Genomic DNA, 26,343 nt, shown 5'->3' with positions numbered 1-26,343 from the left:
GCTCGTATTGCAGTTGACACATTTTTCTGTTTTTTCGCAATTGTTGTCGTGGTATGCCTCGCCGCACCTGAAACAGATTTGTTCGGCGGTACATGAAACGGCAATGTGACCGAATTTCAAGCACTTAAAACATCTTCGCGGTCGGGGATAATACGGCCTCGTAGGAACATTCATATACGCAATTTTGATACTTTCCGGCTCATTGGGACTGTTGATTGTCAACAATAGCGCGGCAGTTTTTCTCAAATCTCCGTTAACTTTTTTCATAAGCCGACGTACACCAATTACTCCCTGTGATTTGAGTTCTTCTTCGATTACTGTTTCTTCTTCATCAATAACTTCACGGCACGAAACGATTACGCGACACTTATTCAGGGAGAGATGTTCTGTCACAGCAACGGGTGTATTGTCACCGAGCTTGGTAAGCTTCATCAAGTTTTTCGCTTGTTTCTCATTTTTTGTGTGTACAATGACCTTTCCGTCGCGGGTTTTTTTGATTTTTTCCACTTCACCACAGTAACTAGACACTGTTTTTTCAATTAAGAATGCGGAAACCTTTTCCAGGTTTTTCGATTCTGATGCACTTGCTATCACTAGAAATTTCCCATTTGTCGGAGGTTGGTGCCCCCCCAACGAGGGGAAGCTGTTTATGCCGCCTGTCGGCGGCATTTTCTTAGTTTACACTAGTTCAAGTATAATATTTTGATAAACTTCTTCTTAGTATCGTAAATTTGACACAATTGAACGCACTTGTTTTGTGTAGATTTTTGCTGAATGGATACGGTTACGGTTTGTGTCACTGCACTTGAAATACGAAACCGATTGCAATAATTGAACAGCGATTCGCGAAAACGTCTTACCTCGGCAGGTGATCGAACGGTTCTGATATATGGGGGTTTGTGCGACTTCACTATTATAAATTCAGTAGAAAACCGAATTATAGCCGCTATCGAAATTGGATTTATCTCACAATCCATACGTTAAACCTAATTTCGGAAGTGGTGCGCTGTATAGCACATCACCAAATGAAAACAGCGCACCACTTCCGAAGTTAGGTTTAACCTATGGATTGTGAGAAAAATCCAACTTCGTTAGTGGCTATAACTCGGCTTTGCACTGAATTGATAATATTTTTTCGATTCAATCAAAATTATAAGAGAGATTGTGTGAGATCGGGTCTACTACGAAAGGCCGAATCACAAAAGGCCGAATCACGAATGGCCGAATTACAAAAGGCCGAAAGCAAAAAAGGCCGAATGCACAAAAGGCCGAAACCACAAAAGGCCGAAATCACATAAGGCCGAATCACAAAAGGCCGAATGAAACCGGCAGACAAACAAAGTGGACCGGAGCGAGCGCGCGCTCGCTCCGGTCCACTTTGTTAGTCTGCCGATTTAATTCAAACTTTTTCTTTATTTAGATACTTAATATAATTTAAAATATTCGGATTATTTTGTGATTTCTCACTAAAGTCTTGTGAAATCAGTTTCTCTTAAATTGGGAGAAAATTAAATACATTTAAGAACACCGCGTTACCGTAAGTTATACAGCTTTTAGTTAAAAGCATAACAATTTGAAATTTTGATTTTGTTTAGCTCCTGATGTCGCAATTAGACCATGAGTAGTGCGCATCATTAGCACAAATGCGTCATGAAGCGCACAACTCCTACATTAATGCAAATCGGCAATTCGATTCTGTGAGCCATGAATCCGGTGGAATCCAACTTGGGCTCTTTCTTGCATAAGATTTAGGAATTTAACTTTTCCCAATACTGCTGATAATGATTACTACATCACCAAAGGAAGAAAAAAGAAAGCTCTTGGATTACTCCGTTACTTTAAAGTGCTAATATTTATACGTATACAGTGTTCAGTTATGTTCATCCTTTCATTACTGCAATGAAGATTTATCTATTATGGAATATAATAAGGATTCAAATTGACTCTGTAAACACCGTCATACAACTTCTTTCAATTGAAAGATTAAGCTTCGACGTTGAACTGACGTTAGATACCTCAACTGAATAATATTGATTAGATCGCTGCTAGTAGTTGCAAAACACAAGTTTTTCTTAATGGCACCATAATAAAAGTAAATGTAAATTTGTGAGTATTCTAAGTTCTCTTGGTTGAAAGATTGTAACTTTTGTAATGATTCGGCCTTTTGTGTTATTCGGCCTCTTGTATCATTCGGCCTTTCATGATTCGGCTTTTTGGGGTTTCGGCCTTTTGTGGTATGCTAGAACATTTTCGGCCTTTTGTGATTCGGCCTTTTGTACTGATATCGTGAGATCGTAGTTTCGAGTTAAGTTCAATCAAAGTTAATTGCATATTTTCTGAGTATTAACCACCCAATACAGACATTATTTGTGCATTGTGCAATATGCACAGCATGTGAAATATTTAGTTTAAAAATGTTTGACAAATGAAACTACTTCCTTCAGTACGGCTTAAACCCACTGATACACAGGCGCTTTTCCTACTAAGCTGCGAAAGTCGTCGTACGCATCTTAGCACGTACTTATCCTTAGACGATAATTTATCAACAATTGGTATTCGACAAAGAATCCTATTCGTTGCGTTTGACGGGGAATCTCGTCCCAGGCCAGAACAGACTATGTGGGCAAACGTTATGACCCAAAAACTACTGCTAAGTGAATAACTTCAGATTTTTCATTTCATTCCTTAGGAAAAATTTCTTCACATCATCTTAGCCGCTACACTTGGTTTAAGCATGTGGATAAGCATCCCTTAAGAGTTAGGCGAGGGTGCAGAAAACGTGTCTTGTGATCTTGATCCGGATACCACCGTTTTGAATACAATTTTACTAGGTGTTACAAATGGTAAACATACTGTCCAGTATACAGAAAACGCAAATTCTGATTGGCTGCGGCCCTAGAATACATTAATAATAACAGCATAGTACTTACATGTGGCAGTATAGTCATCATCCAAATCTTGTTCGACGGTTGCTATAGGTACTTTTACTATAGCCGGAATTTCATTGAACCCCGAAGTAGATCTGAGTGACGAATGCGGAAAATCTCCATCTCTTATTCCCAGGAAATCGTTCTCGTTGTTGTAATCTAGAACAGGAATATTGAAAATAGATATTAGATTATGTTCACGACTATAATTGATTGGTTCAAAGTATTTGGGTTCAAATGCAAAAGTATTAGAATTACCGTGACCTGCCCTAATTCCGCGCATCGCCAATGTTTGAAAATTTCACCAAATAATGTGATGTCCATGATAGCCAGGTTCTGATTTTTTATGATTTGCGCGGAACTCGGGCAGGTCACGGTACTAATACTGGCCCATCTGTACCTTACTTAGAAAGCAGAAGTGTAATATATTTGACAGTATGTTTGTATCACCTTATGGCTCGTGTCCGTACTCCGTAGAGGACTACCAGTCTAATGCGCGTTTTGTTAATAGTCAGTTTGGTACGGCGCGAACTCTATTCGATCGGAGTGTTCAAAGTACGTAAGATGCTCATCTGGGTGTATATGCTGGTATCGTTTCCGGCGATCATATGTGAGCCCAAATACCGAATTCTTCAACATCCTCGATCTCGACACCACTGATAAAAACAGGTTTGAAAATCTCAAAACGTATATATATGACGTCCAATATTTGAATTATCCATTAGCTTCCTCTTTTAGTCCAATGTAGGCTCCCTCCATTTTCTCATAGTTACGTGCCAAAGCCATGTTAAATAGCAGACACGAAAGACCATCACCTAGCCATAAACGTCTGCGATACAGTGCCTTTTTAACATGCCCTCGGAAAACCCGATAAATCTTCGTGCCCGTGAATCGATTCAGAATAAAGGCAGACAACTAGAAAAGATTCTGCGTCCGATGGTCCCGGTTTCATCAAAATCGGATTATTTTGAGCAAAGTTATGCTGATTTGAATTTTAATAAAATTTTGCCAAAGCGTTTGACCATGAATTTCGCCTGTTACTGCCCCTTGAACTCTCTCTATCCCTAGTCGACGGCTAAAATCCTTGTATCCGGCGTTCAGCAATGCAATCACGCGGTAGTTGCTACAACCTAGCTTGTGGTGGTTACGATGTTATCAATGGTAGATCGAATATCCATTCAACCATATTAAAAAATAACTGGGCCTAGCTGCTCTTCCGTTGGCAGTGCCACTTCTTACCACTTACCACTTCTTACCACTTGGTACCGCCGTCTGACGCCATTTGGCAACCAAGATATTGCAAGCTTTCAACATTTTCCACCGGTTGCCCGGCTACTGTGAAACTGGAAAGGGGGCACCGTGTTTACATCCAACAATTTGATTTTATTGACGTTGATGACTAAGCCTGCCGAAGACGAGCGCTCGGCAAGGTCGTTGAGCTTACTCTGCATATCAGAGCGCCGTTGAGTCATCAGCCAATTCGAAGTCGTTTGAGCAGTACGGAGCTGACACGTAAAGAAAATTTCTTAACGCCTGCTGAGTAGGAGCTGTCACTTTTTCTTATGGAAAATATACCGTACCATTATTCCTTACAGAAAATTGACATTTCTGCCGTACTGAATCAGCTGTCAAATTTTCCGTAAACCCATTCCGTATCAGCAGCGTACTAGGCTTAAGCCGATGAATCATCTTTTAATGGTTGGTTCTTTGAATTGGTCAGATGAAATCAGAAGGTTGTTCTGAAAAACTTGAAAAAAAACTACCAAGTTGTTTTGTAAGACTGAGGAAAGTCGCTGGTATGCCTTGTCTAGAAAAACAGATTACGCAGTTAATTTGTACTCATGAACAAGTAATGTTGATGTTACTAGCAAAGAATCTAACTGAAATTTTTTTAAAGTTTTGAAGTATTAGAAAATTTCTCAGATTTCCATACTTATGCAGTATCACAAACTTTATTCTTCCATTTTTCCCATACCAACCATGCCGATTATTACAAATACGCGATCATAGGCCTGACGTGATGCGCACAAAATGTTCCATAACTAATATTGATCTCATTCTTTAGGTGTTAATTTTTTCTTCTTTTTACAAGCATCATATTGCATTAGTAATTAATAACCACCCCGGGTGGCAATTAACTGGAGGCAATTAACTTTGAATGAACCGAAATGTAAACCACAGATAAACAGACGTAACAGTTAGAAAAATTTCCTGAAAAATGCATCGCCTAGTTACTTTATCACCATCTCGCGTGCATGTTGCACATTAGCCTGAAGGTGAAGATTTTTTTTAATCTTTATTGAAGTGATTTTTCTTATTGAAATCAGAATTCATCATTGAAAAATATAAGGTGAAGTGTGTTGTTTCGCCTTCTTTAAATGTTTCCATTTTTATACGGTATATGGCAAAGTGTGTTGTTTTTCTTTCCTTAAATGTTGGCATTTGCTCGGTATAAGGCAAAATGTGATGTGATGCCTTCTTATGTGTTGTATGTTCGCATTTGCCCGATATAAGGAAAAATGTGTTGTTTTGCTTTCCTTAAATGTTCGTATTTGCCCGGTAAAATATACTGCCTGTAACTGCATAGTTGTCCCATCTTTGCTAGATTTCCTATTCACATGGGACAGTTATGCGATTCTTCTTCTTATCACTGGGACAGAGCCGCCTCGCAGCTTAGTGTTCATTAAGCACTTCCATAGTTATTAACTGCGAGGTTTCTAAGTTACCATTTTTGCATTCGTATATCATGAGGCTAACACGATGATAGTTATGCGATTACAGGCAGTATGTTTTGCTTCAAAATGTTTAATTTTTGTGGAGAATTGAATTCATATCAGTCTTATGTTTACTCAATGATTGTTTGCTTTTAATAATTGTGTCAGTTTTGTCGCTTTATAAAGCTAAAGAACACATTATTGAACGACTGCGAACTGGTACCCCGCGAAATGTCGCACAAATTAGCAAAAAAAAATTTTTTTGTGTCTGTTAAGGAGACTTTCAGCCCGAGGCTGGCTCGTCTCCATGTTAGCAAAACATCTACCTTGCGGTCGTTACCCTGTCCCGATTATAACGTCAACAATTACATTAGCTTAGCTTAGCTTAGCTTAGACTTACTGTACATATCAATGGTTGCTACCCCGTGATTGATCAGAACTGGTGCAAATTGCACTACGATCCAAGTGAATAGTGGTTGGGGTTTACCATCTATTCTCAAAGTGCACGTTTCAGCAGCTCTCAAATGTTGATCAATAATGGCGCCGGCCAAGACCTTACAGTCAGTTGGGGAAGGGAGGGAATGTTAGTGTGTGGTTATTGTTGCTACTAGAAACCGATAATACCTCTGCATCTCCACAATTACCACGGGAAGGAAGTTGTGTTAGTTGGGTGGGGTAATCAGTAACATAGATCGGGATTCACCATGGAAAGTGATGTGACTATGAAACTTCTATACTACAGTATTAGCATTTCCTTGATTTGTTCAATTGTTTATCCTTCGCGAGAATAAACAATCAATCGCTCAAAAAGAGCGATTGTTCATTTGAATTTCGGATGAGGCGCCCGCATCATTTTTTCAACGCAAGAAAAGTAAAAAAGAAACGGGAATTAAATTGAAAATAAAGTAATAACCACGACTGTTCAACCAAATTGATAGTAATCGGAAAGCTAATTATGTTATCTCTATTTGACGTTAAATAAAGATGTTCAGCCAGACATATTTTGTTAATTTACGTTTATTTTACATGTCGTTTATTTTGCATTACTTTCACGCGTGTGTTTGTCGCTTGCCGTGACCAATATACCGTAATCAGGATCTCACTGGTATTAATCCTGATGTGCCGGTTGGCACTCGTGTTGGGCTTGTGCGCTTTGAGCGGCACACGGTCGCTTTTCAGTCAATATAAAGTCGTACATGGTGCAATACAAGATGCTAAATTGGAGACGATATAGATACACGATATACATACATGTTGTATGGAGAAGCACCTATATCGCCTCCACTTCAACAGCCTACACGACACGATATACTTTCATGTGTTGACTGGGTTTGATAGGGCCTGCCTATAAACACATGCAGCTTTTTGCAGAGGTTCAACAGAGCCCACTGTCAAACCCCATCACATCCTAGGCAGGCCCCCTAAGTCGCAGTGGCCATGGGGAGGGGCCGCCAAGCCCTTGGACATAGTCCCTGCTGCCCCTTATAACGTCAACAATTACATTAGAAGATTAACGAAACCATAAAGATATATGCTCTTATGCTGTTGAAACAGTTCGATTATAGTTGAAATGTGCAATTTTGATGGAGCTCTTCGGCTACCATGAGAAAGGGATGGTTAAATGTGATCGTTTAGGCGCAAGAAGCGAAAAACGTCAAAATTCGAATTACTTCAATACAGTCAACAAAGCTGAACTAAGGCTGTCTCATTTCGCGAATTGATTTTGTAAGTGAAGTTGAAAATTGAAAAATCACTCGGTAATAAGAATGGCTGGTGCTACCCAGCAAAACCAACAGGATATGTAACAAAAAATGATTCGATACCTGACCAAAGTAATCTTGCTCTGCGAGCAGGGTTTTGCGATAATTATTGAACTGTCACTTTTAAGTTTAATTTGCGTTTTATTCGGGAAATGAGACCGACAGCACAAGCGTTTGACTTGCTTAGCTATATTGTCAAGTTTTGGTATCATTATCATGAAACGTGAAACGATCAACAACATTATGTTGTTGTAGTTCATTACTCTGCTTTTGACCTCTTGAAACACTTGATAAGGCTATTTTACCATGCAACTAAACTTCCCATGATTTCATAGTTGACGTAACAACCATTCGGAATTTCAGTGGATTTGACGCGTTTACTGACTTAGTTCAACCACAGGAACATCGTTAAATTGCATATTTCATATCTCATTTAAGGGTATATGGGTTGACATGTTTTAAATTTGCGAAGTACGTCCTTAAATGTTCCCAAATACATGCGAAAATGCGATGGCTATTACGTCAACCATGAAATCATGGGCAGTAGAGTAGAGTGGGGCGTTTTCGATTTTTTGAAGTAATAAAAAAAGATAAACTAGCAGCACTGCATCAGTTTGACTGGTATTCTGGCCAACTATTATCATGTGTAATTGTAAACGATTTGAATAAACAACAAGGGAGTTATGGAGTTAGATAACTTTTTGGCCATTTTGCTAAAAATAATTGGATTTCCGCAACTAGTATTTCATTACCATATATACGTTCAATCAGGTGAACATTATACCATTTCGATAACCTATTGTATAGAGTACTTTATGGTACAGAACACCAATCCGATTGGTTTTCCAAGAAGTCAAAACCATTACTTGAATATTTTTTGGGACTGTGGGGTAAAAGTACGCAGGAACCGGTGGGGCAAGAGTACGCATATGAATCTTCAAGTTATGATGTCAAACCCGTATCTCCGGCCGAAATAAGACTTCTTCCAAAGCGTAAAGATCCACAACTAAGAAAAAAGGGGCAGAATTTGAAATTATCACTAGTTTTTAGGATAAGTTGAATTAATTTGGTGTTAGAAAGGACTTAGCGAACAAAGCACTGAAGCGAAATAATGAAAGTGTATTAGGACTTGTTGTACACCTAAACATAGTACGAAAACACAATTTCATTTAAATGATAATTTCATTTAATCAAAAGAAACATTCATAAATTACGCAACGTTTAGCTGGGAGGGGTTGTGAGATGTGTGACGATCCATATAATTTTTAGAGGATTCATACAAATAGTGTAAGATAGGGGTGGAGGGCTGATGAAATAGCCAAATTTTACGTTACGTGATTGGTGGACTTTCTTTAAGGAAAATGCCTTTGTATACGACACGCGAAACCTGATATATATTTTTACCTCTGTAGTTTTTTGTATATATAAAAAAAACAATGGTTTTTCCGTATGAAAGTGCACATTTTTAGGACCTCCTCCCCCTTTAAGAGTTACGTAATCTTTAAACATTCCCTAATATATGCTCATTAAATATCAATTAAATGTTATTAACTCTTATTTATGTTAATATATACTTAAAGCACATGATTGGATAAATACGTACTCTTACCCCACCCGATGCGCACTTTTACCCCACCGGTGGGGTAAGAGTGCGTTTTTCACTTGTCTTGCAATAAGGGTTCTACTAAAACGAATCCCAATAATTTCAATATTTTTTCCACTGGGTAACATAAAGGAAGAGTATATGAATCATCGACACTGATTTGATATGCAGAAGCTTGCTTCATAAGGGCCACATGATCGATTGAAAACTAAGTGCGTACTCTTGCCCCACTCTACTCTACAGTAGTAGACTGAAAAAATCATTTTACAAAAAAATACAAGTTTAAACTCACCAAAAACATGTTTACCGCATTTTGTAACGGTGACCGGGTTAGATTTTGATGAATAACAGATGTCACATACTTCAGCAAACATGGAATTGTAAGCGTAGGAACATTTTACACAAGTCCACATTCGTTTTGGTAATTGTTGTAGTCTGTATGAAGAAAATAATACATATTATGCCAGAACAGTTGATAAGAATCATTTATGTGTAGTATAGATTCGTTTATTAAAGATATTTTTCAAATAATAAAACAGAACAATGACATGCATGCATTATAAATAAAAATAAAAGAGAAAAAAATCAATGAACACAATGAGCAAAAAATCAATGATAGAAACGCAGACACATGATGGTTGCTGCTGCCAAATCCTGACAAATCCAAGTATCCAACTCTGTGGTATTTGTGAGGGTGTCACTGAGTCGAAGGCCTCGCGTTGATTTTGTACTACCTTCACAGTTCATCCCCCTTTTAAGTTATGATAAAGATGAGCGTGATCAAGAGTAGTTATCATGCTTTTGTCCACACATTCAGTCGACAGTGATTATTGTCAATGAAACGGGGTAATGTTTTAATTTGACGAACTGGACACTCTACAACTATGTCACGGCTTTAAGAAAGTGTTGGGTCGTTTAGCGCGAAAGGTGACAACTGAGCATGTGCTGGTAAAGGTTAAGCGTGATACCTAATTGGAAAAGTGTCGAATTACCGGGGCACGAATTAAAAAGTGTCGAGTGCCAAATTAGCGGGGGTTTACAGCTTATTCAAAAGTTTTAGATTGCTAATGTCGTTCCTGTTCGCGTCACTGACATCTATGTTACTTCGACCTGACAGTCATAGTACCGGTACTACCGGTGTCAAACCGAACATGCACTACAACATGATACAAATATTATGGCCAATTGGAGCTTGTTGAAGCATAATTTGGCATTCTATTACTTATGTTTCTTCTGGGTTTCTTCTATTGAAATGTTATGTTATGTTTTAAGCCTAGTACGCTACTCATACGGAATAGCTTAAAGGAAAAGATTCTCCTCCTCCCATAAGCCCTTACGTAATTAGTTACATCTCCTGAATTATTATTTTTTTATTTGTGCCTTGATGATTGCACAGAAATACAAATGCCTAGTTCGCCAAATTCATCACACTTTCTCAAGAAAAGTCATCAGTCAAGATTCCTCGGGTTAAAAATCTATATAATCTTTCTTTATAATAAAAATGAGTTGAGATTTCTTTCCTGACGATTTAACTCGCGAACGGGTTGAGCGATTTGCAAGATTTTCTCCCTAATCGACTCGTTTTGAGATTCGCAAGGTTTGTATATACAAAAAGTTGATGAATTTAACGGGGAAATGTAAAAAAATCATTAGAATACAATTTTGGGCCAGCTGAAAACAAAACAAAGGCAAAAAAAATGATCTAGAGTGCGATGCTGCCAATAGTCCATTGTGACATTTGCAACACCCAACAATTGAAATCACACGATCAAAATTACGAACGAAAAAAATCGTGTCAAAACAGAATCCTGTGTACTCTTTTGAACTTATTTAGGATTTTTTGAAATATGTTGCAAAGATTTGGGTGGCAAATTAAAGTCACACGATCAAAAATACGAGCGAAAAAAAAATCGTGTAAAAACAGAATCCTGGGTATAATCTCAACAAAAAAAATGCAGTTCATCAGTAACAACAGGGAATCAATATTCGAGCAACGCCTAACAATATACCCTTTGTCATCAACAGAGTTTGTTACTGACAAACGCACCTCGCAACAAGCCTTTATCAGAACCCAAACACAATATGACAAGAATTATTTGCCTTGCATGCTCTGATATTTCCGAGAATACGATGCTTATTTTGTAATCATAGTTAGATTCTCGAATATTTTCTTAAAAGCAGAAACTATGATAGCAAAAAATCGAAATTAGCTGTAGAGATAATACAAAATAACGAAATGAAAAGCAAGCAACAAAATTGTTTTCTTTTTTGTTGCTGACAAAAATTTTCGGATCTTGGTCGTTATTATCTCCGACAAAAACAAAGCTTTTTCGTTGGTTCTCTTTTGTCACTTGTTTCGCTTGCGCATTGGAAAAAAAATTATTCCCTGGTAACAACACAATAGTGCTGTCCAATGAGAGCTCGAAGTAGCTCGAAGTTTCTTCCTGTCCTGCTCATGCCCATTAGTTGACAAAAAAGAACGAGCAGGACGGGAACAACTTCGAGCTGCTCATTGGACAGCATTAATATGTGGTAACAATATTTATCTAAAGAAAAAAAAACAGTATCACTGTCTGCGACCAACGATTTGCAGACTGAATTCTGAACACCTAGCTTTAGACAACGAACAGGACTTTTCCACAACATGCAATGGACTAAGGACAAGGTCAGAATGAACCGCTTGAAAAAACCGTTTTCGAAGCTACACTCCACATCCCGCAAATGAACATAGACGATTGTTAAATATATTTCCTATACTACACGATAAGGATGTTGATGAGTGGGTTGTACATCACATTCTACTCCACAGTGCCGATTGGACTTATCACTTTTATTGCCCGGTGTTGTTTCATCAAAGTGGCACTAGTAACCGAGAACGCTTTGCAAATGTACCCAGAACTGTGCAATATCAGGATGCTCTTTGTACATTGATAGAAGACTTAAAATGACACTCTTTCTATGTGGATAACCCTCATTGCACAAAGAGCGTCCATGACAACCAAAGGGAACGATGCTCATGCTGATGAATATACTCAATCCAGTTGAAACCCGAAATTGGGTGCCAGCGAAGTTGGATTTTTCTCACAATCCGTACGTTAAACCTAACTTCGGAAGTGGTGTGCTGAATAGCTTCGCGATATTATAAATTCAGTAGAAAATCGAATTAAAGCCGCTATTAAAATTGGATTTTTCTCACAATCCATACGTTAAACCTAATTTCGGAAGTAGTGCGCTGTATAGCACATCACCAAATGAAAACAGCGCACCACTTCCGAAGTTAGGTTTAACATACGGATTATGAGAAAAATCCAACTTCGCTATCCCCCAATTCCGGTTTTCAACTGGATTGAGAATACCATGCGATACACGGTTGACGCTGAATGTGTATCTTTATTGCACGAGATATTTTGTTCTATGTGCTTTGCATTAATTTTCACACGATTAGCTTTATATCTGCTTTATATGTGCACCTTCCGGGAATGTGAGGTTGAGCAAAGATCAAATTAATAGATTGTCGCTCAGTTTTGTCGTCGTAAATTCTTCACATACGACGACAAAACTGAGCGATTGTTCAAAGTCGTCTTGAAAGGTCTGCCCAGTGATGACAAATCACTGGATGAGATTAAAATTGAAATTTCTGAATTACTTGGATTTTCACCAGTCCAAGTAATTAAGATGAAAAAGAAATCCCACTCTGGTACTTCCCAAAGGGGCATTTCTCAAGAATTTTATTTAGTTCATTTTAACAAAAGTGAACTAAATAATATGAAAAGTTTGGAAAAGGCCTGTATTATGTCCCATGTCCGTGTTACATGGGAACATTTCCACAGGCCTGGGGAAATTTCCAAAATCCCACTCAGTGCCGTAAGTGCCAAAAGTGGGGTCACGGAACCAAACATTGCCACATGGATGCTAAATGCATGATTTGTGGTGGAACCTCTCACGCCAAGGACGCTTGTCCTGTGAGAGAAGATTCCAATAAATTTAAGTGTGCAAATTGTGGGGGTAATCATAAATCCAATTTCTGGGAATGCCCTTCACGCAAAAAGTTTTGAATTCCCGTGCAAAATTGATGACGGGAAATTCCAATCGGATCCCAGATTCGACGGGTAGAAATTTTTCAAACGCTCAAATTTCGAAACCAGTTACCGGTCGAGCAATTCATACCCACCACAATTCACAAACAAATTTTGCCGCTCGTCAACGGGTAGCAAGCACTTCAGTAAATTCCAATTTTTCGAATGTACCTACGTATGCAAACATCGCTGCTGGTAGACAAAATTTCTCTTCTCAAAATGAGGTTTATACCCATGTCCCAACGGGAAATAATGGTCATGTTGCCGATTCAGGTAGCATGACTGCTTCCGATTTTGATTTTTTAACTGAACAATTGCATCACATGATTGATGCAATGTTCAAAGCAAATACCATTCCAGAAGCTGTTCAGGTTGGTATAAAGTACACACAAAAATTGTTATCGGACTCCGTTTCAATGGATCCAAATAATTGTGTGAAAGTTCTAAATTGGAATGCCCGCTCTCTAAAGGGTAAGGAAGATGAATTATTCAACTTCCTAACAGTTCATAATGTGCATATTGCCATTATAACAGAAACCTATTTAAAACCAGGACTCTCCATTAAAAGAGATCCAAATTATTTTATCTACAGAAATGATCGTCTTGACAGCGCCTGTGGTGGGGTCGCCATTGTCATCAATAGACGTATCAAACATAAATTATTTTCTTCATTCAAAACCAAAGTTTTTGAAACCTTGGGAGTTTCTGTTGAAACAAATTTTGGAAAATTTTCCTTCATTGCAGCTTACTTGCCTTTTCAATGCAATGGGCAGCAAAAGAATTTGTTGAAAGCTGATCTTCAAATTCTGACTCGCAACAAATCTAAATTCTTCGTAATTGGTGACTTCAATGCCAAACACCGTTCATGGAATAATGCTCAAAGCAATTCCAATGGTAAAATTTTATTTGAAGATTGTTCTGCGGGATATTATACTATTCAATATCCCAATGGACCAACTTGTTTTTCTTCCAGTCGAAATCCTTCTACAATTGATTTAGTTTTAACGGATTCAAGTCAGCTGTGTGGCCAATTGGTAACTCATGCTGACTTTGACTCTGATCACCTTCCTGTGACATTTGAAATCTCACAAGAAGCCATTTATAATCCAATCAGCTCTACTTTTAATTATCATAGAGCTGATTGGGATTTATATCAAAACGTATATCGATAGGAATTTTGATGTTGATATTCCTCTCGATACCAAAAGTGATATTGATAATGCTCTCGTATCTTTGACAAATTTAATTGTCGAAGCCAGAGGCATTGCAATTCCTAAATGTGAAATTAAATTCAACTCCATTATTATTGACGACGATCTTCAGCTACTGATCCGTCTTAAAATGTGATCCGAAGGCAATACCAAAGAACTCGCGATGCTATTTTTGAAGTTATTCGGCGAGATTTGCAATATGAAATCAAAAAACTTTCCGCTAGTCTGACAAATACCTACTTTGAGAATAATGTAACGAAGTTCGAGCCCAGTTCGAAACCCTTTTGGAAATTAACGAAAATTCTTAAAAACCTCAAAAGCCAATTCCAGCGCTTAAAGAGGGAAATAAAATTTTATTAACAAATGGCGAAAAGGCTCAAAAACTTGCTCAGCAGTTCGAGAGTGCCCATAATTTTAGTCTAGGTCTCACTAGTCCAATTGAGGATCAGGTTACACGAAGCTTCGAAGACATTCTCAACCAAGATAATGTTTTTGACCCTTCGTTGGGAACTAATTTGGATGAAGTGAGATCTATTACTAGAAAATTTAAAAATATGAAAACCCCGGGTGATGATGGTATTTTCTACATACTTATCAAAAAACTTCCTGAGAGCTCTTTATCCTTTTTGGTTAATTTATTTAACAAATGTTTTCAATTGGCATACTTCCCAGATAAATGGAAAAACGCCAAAGTTGTTCCAATTTTGAAGCCGGACAAAAATCCAGCTGAGGCTTCTAGTTATCGCTTAATCAGTTTGCTTTCTTCAATAAGCAAACTGTTTGAAAAAGATTATTTTAAATAGAATGATGGTTCATATTAATGACAATTCTATTTTTGCTGATGAGCAATTTGGTTTTCGCCATGGGCATTCAACCACTCATCAGTTATTAAGAGTTACGAACTTAATTCGGCTCAACAAATCTGAAGGATATTCGACTGGAGTTGCTCTTCTTGATATAGAGAAAGCATTTGATAGTGTTTGGCATGAAGGTTTGATTGTAAAATTGATGAATTTTAATTTTCCTCTGTACATTATTAAACTGATCCAAAATTATTTATCAGATCGCTCACTGCAGGTAAACTATCAGAATTCTAAATCTGATAGATTACCTGTTAGAGCTGGTGTTCCCCAAGGCAGCATACTGGGGCCCATATTGTATAACATTTTTACTTCTGACTTACCTGATTTACCACCAGGGTGTCAAAAATCTTTGTTTGCAGATGACACAGGTCTCTCAGCCAAAGGGCGAAGCCTTGTAGTAGATTGCAAAAAAGTTTGGATATTTTCTCCACTTACTTGCAAAAATGGAAAATTTCCCCGAATGCTTCCAAAACTCAGCTTATAATTTTCCCACATAAGCCGAGAGCTTCTTATTTGAAACCTTCTAGCAGACATATTGTCACTATGAATGGGGTTCCAATTAATTGGTCTAGCGAAGCCAAATATTTAGGACTTCTGCTAGTTTTAAAAACACATTGAAGGCCTTCAAGCCAAATGTAACAAATATATTAAGTGTCTATATCCACTTATAAACAGAAAATCAAAACTTTGTCTTAAGAACAAACTTTTGATTTACAAACAAATTTTAGACCAGCCATGTTGTATGCTGTGCCAATATGGACTAGTTGCTGCAATACCAGAAAGAAGGCACTTCAGAGGATTCAAAATAAAATTTTGAAAATGATTCTGAAGTTACCTCCGTGGTATAGTACCAATGAACTTCATAGAATTTCTAATATTGAGACATTGCAACAAATGTCCAACAAAATAATTTCGAATTTTAGACAAAAATCGTTGCAATCTTCTATTGCAACGATTAGCTCCTTGTACCCTTAGTATAAATTAGGTTAAGTTTAGTTTAAGTAGAAAACATTGTAATTCCTACATGGTTTAATTCAACCAGAGGAAATATCGTAACTGCCAGAGGCAATTGAAATGTATTAATAATATCTAAAAGCGTAACATAGCAAATAAGGATGATAGTGTTAAGAAAACACGGAACACCTAGTCTAAGAGATAAATGCATGTATTAGATAATTAGCAAATAAAATTAGTTAAAAAAAAAAAAAAAAAAATAGATTGTTGATAGTCGATTGAAATAGTCGATTTTGACAATAATACTAAGTCGAGTCAAGTATGAGAAACTGAAGACGGCCTTACTGTTGAGGTCGAAATACGTATCTGTTAAGTTAAAGGTATGATAAAGTGGTGGAATTAAATGGAATAATACAAACTCGTCTTAAGACAAGTGAATACATTCCACTAAAAGCTCACAATAATTTTCTTATAATACTTATGTTGAAATCTGTTTGGTTGTTCTAACGTTTAAAATAACAAAAAGTATATCAAACAAACCTCATTGTGAAATGAAACTATACTATTTTCTCGATGAGGGCAAATCAAAGAAAAAAAAATCGTTGGTTTCCAATAACAAAAGAAGTTATCAGTTTGATGTCATTTCATACAATTTAGAAACCTACAGCAAAATGAATTCAAAATATGTAACAATTTTTTTTTTAATTTGAAAACAAAATAGGATTTTTTTTGTTTCCTCTCATTGTAGAAATGTGACTACTTGAAATATCAAATTTTGAGCAATGCACAGGTTGATGAAATAAGCACGCGACGCTACAGCTGACTACGAAAGTAAGAATACATAAGATTAAAAAATGCATAACAGACGAAACACAAAACAACGACATGCCAAATTATAACTTGCACAATAGTTGTGCCAAACATTGTCGAAGCTTACTTCTTAGTTTTCATCTTTTTCTGTATTTCGGCGTAGATGGGTACTTCTTCGCCCGTCGATGAGTTGTTATTTAAATTATCCGTTTTATGTGATACGCTAGTCTCCAAATAACCTTCCAAACCTGCTGAGTCATTAGTCAGTTGTTGCTGGCCTTCTGTTTGCCTTTTAATACCATCGACATTCTCGTAGTATCGGTCAAAATTCATAGAAATACTTGTCTGTTGTTGATTCGTCGATCTTTGATTCTTTTGCTTATTCTGCTTGTTTATCACAGCGTAAATTGGTTCTGCATCCTTCATATTCTCCGTTACGTTATCTTTGGTCGATGGAATCAATTTATTGTTACTATTGTCCGATAGCGATAATTCGTTGGATTCTTTCTCAATATTTGTTTCGCGGGATTGACTTGAATTTGCTTTGACAATCCAATCTCTGACTGTAACGAATATGCCACAATCACGATGGTTCTCACCTTTAGCACTCTGCGTTGTACCCACACGTATTTTCTTTGATAAGGTCGTAATTGTAAATTGTTGTAGACCTTTGCTTTCATTTGAGCTGCTATAAACTTTTCCGTCTTCATTTGTATGGACAGCTGTAAAACATCTGGAATGCTCGGCGGTATCCTTAGGGCTTACTTTTTGTTTCCATTTGGAATAACTTTTCTCGGGAATGACACTATCGCTGGAATTAGGTAGAAGTTCGGGGTGTTTTGAATTAAACGCATCAATACTTCTGTGCGCACAAACAGTGTTCTTAAGGTTGAAGCGATTATATAAGCATAGTTGGCATTTCCGTCTATCGATATATTCCATACTAAGAGCTTTTTTGTTACTTAGGCTTGTGATGTAGTGCTGTTTACCCCCATTAGGCGTGCGATGTTTCTGAGTTGCATTTTGATTCAATTGCTTCTTCACACTACCTTTATAGACTGGTGCTAGCGTACTGATTGAATCGCAATTGATGCAATGCCAGGTTATTGAATTATTCTCATAGTTACATCCGTAGCATTTCCAAATTCTATATAGATTGGGTTGAGAAAAACTTCGTCGGATATTTTTACAATCACTATTATGGATTACTGGAAACACGTGCTGTTCAATTTTTTTCTTATTGAAATTCTTATGAGCAATTGCTAGACTATCTTTAACTTTAAGTATACCATTGTGAGAGATCCTGTATGAATAGTATAAGAAGAAAATTAATTATTTTCTGGACTACATTCATAAAAAAGTGATGTTTATGAGCACGAGAAAGGCAAAAAATGATTTAAATATTTTAACTTTTGAACACATAATTCTCACTAATTCGATTCATATGATCGAATATTAATGTTGGTCCATTGTCCACATAGCGGACATCTGTCGTCGGCGAAAGAACTCCGGATATTCAGTATCAAAGCTTAGAACCAATGAGCGTTTGGTTTTTAAGTGAGATAAACAACTTAGGGGATCGCTAACAGAAACTGTAGACCATCTGTGAAAGAAATCAATCACTGCAGAATCTACAACTTTGTATAACTATATGCAGGATACGCTGAAGGCATAAGAAGATTTTAGTATAGGCATTTTAGGGAAAATATTCAAATTGTCCCATCGTGTTCCTGTTTAACTTTGCCAGTGATCAACAAAATTTGCGGAAAACCAGCTTCCCGCCCATGGTGTCTTTAGCCCTTAAAGGCGTAAGGCGATTTTTTTAGAAAACATTGGAAATATTTTTAACGTAAATAACCATTGAAAACAACATTTCGCATTTAAGGGTTAGAGTCAGTGCCTGAAGGGCTATGGCCCAGTCTAAACAGGATTAATCTACTCACAGTGAGACCATGGCCCTTCATTAATCATAGATATATAAAATAATATTTTCAGATCATACCAGCATTCGAATAGAAAAAAAAACTACTACATTACCCACATGTTTTCAGAGTCATTGATATTAAATAAATTCATGAATAACTTAATCGATCCTTGATTTGAATGAAACTCAATATAGTGCTCAGTAATAACATGTAACACGCCTTATGTAGGCATAATGTTCTAAAATGAATATGTTTAATACCTTAAAACTAACTTCATTCCAGTTCGAAACAGTAGCACGATCGGCCGTGCTTTTTTCCAAGTGTTTTCATTCACTCGCCTCGCTTCACTCACTCGAATTCCTTGAAGTGCAAAAATTTAAGTACCAAATCAATAAAGGAACTGTTGCGTGGTCTGCACGACATGGAGGAGCAGGACTTCATCACCGAACTAGAGGGCTGTGGGCTCAAACATACCGCTGTCTACAAGATTGCTCGTCATGACCGGACGAAAAAATGCCAGGATCATCTCTACCTGATCCGCCTAGAGCATAGCCCTATCGCGTGGAAGGGACTGAAGCAAATCAGCGTCATCAACTACACCCTGGTGTGGCGATCGCTCTTCGCTACAACCTCAATTTTCACCTGCTTCCAAGCCTCCAGCTGGGTGTCATCGAGGCCATTGGTGTCGAAGTTACCACCCATGTCGGCACAACCACGCTCATCGCGGCGTACTGCACAACTCAAGCCAAAATCAGCAATGGAGCATCGGCCGCCTTTCGTAGGGACATCGTCAAACTAACGCGGGGAAAAGTTCAATACATCATTGCCGGAGACCTGAATGCGAAACATCAAGACTGAAGCAACACTCGCGGCAATCAAAACGGCGCACTGAGGATACTGGACTCAAGACCATCATACAATTCTTTTTTGAAATTTCGCTACAATAAAATTGATTTTCATACGATTCTCTAAAAGAAAGTAACCCAGCTTCGAACCATGGTCGTCCTGATTAGGAGGCGTATGATCACACCACACGCCCACCGACGCTGCAAGGAATTGTGTTGTTGGATATCCAATAAAAAGATACATTTGACCGAAATATGATCTTACGATTTCCATAGTTTAATTCTTATGAAACATTTTCATTTTGAAAATCTTACGATCATCAATGTAGCAACGATATGGAGGAAGGCCACTACACGATCCAGAGCCCGGATTCCCCACTCGGCTGAGTCGATCCGGAATCCATGCAACCATCGACCTCATAACAAACATGAACGACCACACCTCACAATCGGCCGTGTACAAAGAGCTCAGCTCAGATCATTACCCGATGGTGGTAAATGTGGGCTTCTCTATATCGTCCCAGTCCCAGCGAAACTATCATCGAATTGACTTGGGCCGTTTCCAAAGGAGCGTGGACATTGACTACCAGCGTCATCCGACAACACACAAGAAAATCGACATGCAGCTGCATGCCATCCAAGAGGCGCTGTCCCAGGCCCGTGTACTACATGTGCCAACGGCTCGGCAGGTAAGCAACATCGTAACCATTAATACATTTAAGAAAGATTGTAGACCGGACCGAGAATCGAACTCGCCATGTCCGGATTGGCAATCCTACGCCTTTGCTCGCAGGGCTCTTGGAGACCCCATGCATTATGCATGAAAGAACTAAAAATTTCAATAGTTTTGCGTTGATAGTCAAAAGTTTCAATTCTACGGGAAAATTGGTGGAGAGTTTGCGAATCGATTGATATATAAATCTTGGACCTATTAATGTTTATTGTTTATTGTGTGATTTCATCAACAGACTACAATTGGCCCTAATGAATGTTACAAATCTAACATCAATTTTGAAATTTTCATTTTACACCCTGTATCCAAGCCTCCCCTTTAGACGTAGATTACGTCAAAAAACTTTTCCGAAATTACTTTAAAAATTACTGCGGAAATAGGTATTTACAGAAATTTCTGCCGCGATTGCTCCAGCAATTTCTGCGTAAAAGCTACGTAAATTCTTACAAAAATATCTACGGGAATCATTGCAAAAATTCTTCCAGGAATACCTGCGGAAAATGCTCCACAAATTCCTGAGAAAAATGATTTTGTAATTTCTGCAGACATTATCTGATGAATTCCTGGGGAAAACCATTTGGGAATATCACGAAAGTTCATGTGGATTTTTCCGGAAATATCGGTTGAAATTCGTCAAAATTGATTATTAAAATTATGTTTCTGCATCAAATCATGGAACATGTTTGTGATCTCAATTGTTGAATGATATTTTACCTCCCACGCCACATATTACATATTTCAGCAAGTCTTGTTATACAAAGTTGTAGGCACATTTAAGCGCTATTTCATCATACCTCATGAATTGATATCTTCTTTTATGAGATTTTACAACACTTTCATAACACCCCTGGAATTATTGATCAATTCAGTTGAATTCAAGTGACTTGTTGAAAGTTGAATATGCACAAATTTCTTTTCGATCGTGTTAAACTATTTAGATGTTCAACGTGCATTCAACAAGCAACTTGATAAATTAATTTGCCCAATCTAAACTATCATGCTACGTTTTGCCAGGGCAAAAGAATTGATCAACCAAATTGAATTCAATTGAAAATGTTCAACTTTATTTTTATTTAAGTTCAACAAAAGTTCAATTCGCGTTGATTTCAAGCGACCTTCTCATTTTACTTGCTGTATCGAAACATAGCATAACAGAGGTATTAAAAATCGATGGATTACTGTATACTTTATGTCAATGGAGAAAATAGTTAGTATCGTACATGAAACTTTTTTTTTTAATTACCTGTGTACATCATTCAGTTCACTGCTGTCTGCGTCCGGGAGGAGCTCCTTTCTGTTTACTATGCCTAATTTCCGAGGTTTTTTGCAATTAAGACAAAGAGTGCTCTCTGTTGGATTTATCAAATTGCAATTGGCACAGGTCCATTGTAGCACTGATGCAATTGTTCCCATTTTCTTTCATTGTTGGATATGTTTATCCTTTACAACATCCATTTGTCATAAATTACATATCACGTAAGCAGGTTTTGTTCTTAAAATTTGATTAACTGGAAGTATCTGCTAGCAAATGCGAGTTTTTCTCCTGATGATTTCGATTACACTTGACAGACAAGTATCTAAAAGTAACACACTTGTCAAATCATGATGTTTACGTTCAACGTGTGTAAACATCATCAGGTATTACGCTCTGTCTGTACTCAGATTTTCCATGCTATTATTCTACTCACTGCTGTCAAATCAACCCAAAAAAAACTGGGTAGATCACGGAATGACGTGTACTAACGTGTCCCGATGAAAACAAATCCTATCCTGCTTATGCGCTTGAAAGAGAAAGGTGATTAAACGTCAGCAAGCTCTATGCAGGTTATTTATATTTCGATTATTATAAAGCTTGATCCACTTAGTATTTGGCCGCACGAAATTAGATATTTCTTTGCCGAAAAAGTACATGAAAAGGTGGTTCAGTTTTTATTATACAAGGAATTTAGTGAACTTTGAAACAAAAAATATCAAAAAATTATTCATTGGCATTTTGGATGAATTCTCGGACTTTTCTCTGAATACCACTCGTCAACTTGATCTGCCATTTTTTCACACATCTACATATAAGATGGTTTTCTGATTGTTTTGCACTATTTCTTAAGTTTCCCTCTGATAATTGACTAATGTTTTTCGTTGGGACGAAAATTTGGCCATTTTGGTGGGTTGATAGTTTTTTTTCAATAACGTCATTATCATTCGGTTCATACCATTCCATTACATCCCGTCTGTAATGGCAGTTTGTTAAGTCAGGCCAAAGCAATACCGCGGACAGTCGTGTGATTAAATGGATGGCAAAAGTCGCTTCTGAAGACACTCCTCCTTGTATATCTTGTAACGTACGTTCTGAGCTCACACAAACAGCAGCTTATGCGCCACTTCCTAGTCTAAGGAAGACTGCTGTTGCTGTTGGGATCCCGGCTAAGAGACCCTCTTCTAGGGCGAGTTATTATTTGCTCAAACACCGCAGTTAATCTTGAACCCAAACGATCACCCAACTTACCTGTAAACCCTCCCTGTAAACCGAGAGAACCCTTTTATCTATAATTTCGAAAATCCAAATATTCCGCGATCAATTATTCATTAACCAAAAACCACTCAAGTAACGATTCGAAATCAATGCGAAAACGTGTGCCTTTCTTAGGACCACTGCACGAGTTAAAATTCAAAAAATCTTTATTGGTCCAATCTCTCGTGCACATCGATCTCCTAATGCTAGCCTGATCTTCTCTTTCTATCTTAAACCTATTTCCCACCAAAAGGTACTTGCCGGCGACGTCGTTCCAACGATGCGTTGATCGGGGCCCCGGCGATAGAATTTTGAAGCGTTTGCTTTGCGCGTGTCAATCTCAACCCACGTGATCGGTGTTGTATCCCAACGTGCTTTGCGACCTTTTTCCACTCTAGAGCTCGTCGAATCCCAGCAATCGTGACAGAGTAATGCAATTTCCAATGGTAATGCAATTTCGTCCAATAAGACTGCCCAAATCTACTCGGCGACAGCAGTGTGCCGAAACGAGGATTGTGCAGATTTGCAGTTATTGCTTTCGAGCAGTTTTGAGGCGTATGATTCGATTCCGAGCGTAGAAAACGAAAGCCGCGAGAGTACACAGTGACGAGAGGCTCTCACTGGATCTCTCCGGACCGGGTGGTTAGTTGCAACGCAGTCAGTAGCACGTGGTTTGTATGTGGGCCGTTGATACTCGTGGGTGTGAAACCAAACAAACACCCTACGTTGTAGGGCTGTTCCTGCAACGCAACTTTTAGAACTTAAGCTTCAATTTGGTTGTCACATTTGCTTACCTTGTAATTTACAATGGTTATTCGCACTTAGTATACAATACAATGTACGAAATCGGTGGCCTATCAGTAACTGAATTTAAAATACAATCTATATATATAAAAACCAATCTATGTATGTATGTTCGCTAACTACTTCTGAACCACTTGGCCGATTTCAACCAAATTTGGTACACACATTCTCTATCCTCAGGGGAAGTTAACAAGGGGGGGGGGAGGGTCATTTAGGAAAGGGGGAGGGGTTTTGTTTAGAAAACGAACAATTATGTGTAACTTTCATCTCCCAGGACCGATTTCAACCAAATTTTGTACACATATTCACTATAAGGAAACAATCATATGAGAGATTTTGGGAAAGGGGAGGGTCTGGAGGAGGGGTATTGTTCAGAAAACGGGTAATTTAGAGTAAATTCTGAACCCCTGCACCGATTTCAACCAAATTTGATACACACATTCTCTACCCTAAAGAAAAGATAACAAATGGGGTGGGGCGGTCATTGTAAAAAGAGGGAGGGTATGGGGGAGGGTTGTCTTTATAAAACGAGCAATTCAGTGTTACTCCCAACTTCCAGTACCCATATCAACCAAATATTGTACACATATTCACTAAGAGAAGTCGATCACATGGAAGTGTAATTTGGGAAAGAGGGAGGGGTCTGGGGGAGGGGTATTGTTCAGAAAACAGGCAATTCAGTGTTTCTTTTGAACCCTGGACCGCTTTCATCCAAATTTGGTACACACATTCTCTATCCTAAGGAGAAAATAACAAAGGGGTGGGATGATCATTGGGAAAAGGGAGGGTAAGGGGAAGGGTTGTCTTTAGAAAAGAGCAATTCAGTGTAACACCCAACTCCCAGGACCAATTTCAGCCAAATTTGGTGCACACATTTTCTATTCTAAGGAGAAGATAACAAAGAAGGTGGGAGGGTCATTTTGGAAAAGGGAAAGTTATGGGGAAGGGGTTGTCTTTAAAAATGAGCAATTCAGTGTAACTCCCAGGATAAATTCCAACCAGATTTGGTACACTTATTCTCTATTTTTGGAAGATGTTTATTGAAAAGGTAGGGCCAAACAAAGATATAAAAATATATTGATACAAAGGTTCAATTCTATGAGCGGTAGATCTACCTCTGTGGGTTTCGTGCTACAGCATTGGACATTTTAATTCTATAATTTACTTTTCAGTCCCTAGCAAAGCCGGATACATATAGCTATTAGCTATCTATATATCTCGGATACTTATTCAACGTATGTGACGTATGTGATTTTGTAAACAAAAATTTAAACGTTGATTTCTGCAATCTGATAGCACTCCCACGCAAACTATCGCCACATACAGGTAGGGGAGGTTTCGGCTACATGTTCGTTGTATTGGTTTGCGTGGGAGTGTCATCATATTTGACAAATCGACGTATGCATCTTTGTTTACAAAATCACATACGTCGTTTTGAATAAGTTGCCGAGATATATAAAACTCAATGTTTGTATGTTTGTGTGTGTGCTCCAGCCTAACTTCTGAACCCATTATTGTATTGTTTAGTTATCGATCAATTCAACCATTTATCGAAATCATGGTTTGCCCAACGTAAAAAGCAATGATTAATGTGTTTCCTTCTGGATGGTGAATGTGATCCCTTCTTTAAAATAGACGTTTGCTCGGAATAAGGCATCGGTGGATGTTTGTCCTTCTTTAGAAATAGACGTTTGCCCGGAATATGGCGATTATGGGTTCGCTCCCTTTTCCAAAATCAGTCAATGTTTTCAAATGAAATCTGCCTTCTTTTGATCAAATGATGAAGTATCGATAAGATAACGCAATTATCCTGTTGACCAATTGGTTTATTCATTTTCCGATTGTGAAAAAAAAACTGCGAATCAAACTGGCAATTCCGAGCAAGGCCGGGTACATAAAGCTAGTATTATAATACCAGCAGAATCTACTGAATAGGATTATTTTATCCTTACCACTTCTTCAAGGTAATACTTATTAATAGGCACTTTTGAAATTTCTAGTTACTAGATCTTTAGATATCACTTCGAACTTTTAGGTGATATAATGCATCCGCACTAAGCTAGAATCTGCACTCAAGTGATGAGATCTGGTTTGGCAATTTAGATATTGTTAAAATTACTGCGTAATACCGCTAGAACAAAAGATTCTCGGTAGTTTAACAATAAGAACAATGATCATCCCAAAATCGCACGTATTGCATTGTGCCACGTATTACTGCACAATTTAAATTTTCAGGTGGGGTTTCAAAGTTTGATTTTCAAGAGAAACGAGAGCGGAGCTCAAAGTTAAATTATTATCACGACCACTCAAAAATTTCCCTCTTTCGAAGAAGAGCGAATACTGGTGCTTGTCTGTGCTGAGCTTTGAAGTTAAGCTTTTTGCTTTTCGAATTAATAATGGAGATCGAGTATAATAAATAGCCGAGGAAAATATGTTGAAGTCGTTCACAAATTAGACCGTTCGTTTTTATAACATTACAATCTGTCCATTTATGGTCCACAACTGCAGATGCTTTGACATACCATCAATTTGTGGGAAATCTTGCCTGCATAGACATACCGCAGACAAACAGACGTAACACTAGAGAAATTACCATCGACAATGACTTG

General features: G+C 37.9%; 2 protein-coding genes across 5 annotated transcripts in view; one reads left to right on the top strand and one right to left on the bottom strand.

Annotated features, from left to right (window-relative positions):
- Window positions 1–22,018, bottom strand: part of LOC134205278 (calpain-D) — a 40,184-nt gene extending 18,166 nt beyond the window's left edge. Inside the window, exons 1-4 of one of the 4 annotated variants that reach the window (XM_062680383.1) lie at window positions 21,665–22,018; window positions 17,046–18,221; window positions 9,297–9,439; window positions 2,931–3,086 (exon numbers count right to left, since the gene is read on the bottom strand). In XM_062680383.1, the coding sequence (XP_062536367.1) occupies window positions 2,931–3,086; window positions 9,297–9,439; window positions 17,046–18,221; window positions 21,665–21,834 (1,645 nt within the window). In that variant the 5' untranslated portion in view covers window positions 21,835–22,018. The remainder of the gene's footprint in view (window positions 1–2,930; window positions 3,087–9,296; window positions 9,440–17,045; window positions 18,222–21,664) is intronic. The other 3 variants (XM_062680382.1, XM_062680384.1, XM_062680385.1) reach the window with 3 other exon arrangements.
- The window catches only part of LOC134205281 (integrator complex subunit 7), a 183,115-nt gene that overhangs the window by 147,102 nt on the left and 9,670 nt on the right, over window positions 1–26,343 (top strand). The window lies entirely within an intron of this gene.

The sequence above is a fragment of the Armigeres subalbatus genome, chromosome 1 (genome assembly GCF_024139115.2).
Source record: "Armigeres subalbatus isolate Guangzhou_Male chromosome 1, GZ_Asu_2, whole genome shotgun sequence".
Lineage (NCBI taxonomy): Eukaryota > Metazoa > Arthropoda > Insecta > Diptera > Culicidae > Armigeres > Armigeres subalbatus.
The sequence above is the reverse complement of the archived record's forward strand: the minus strand, read 5'-3'. Positions and strand labels throughout refer to the sequence as shown.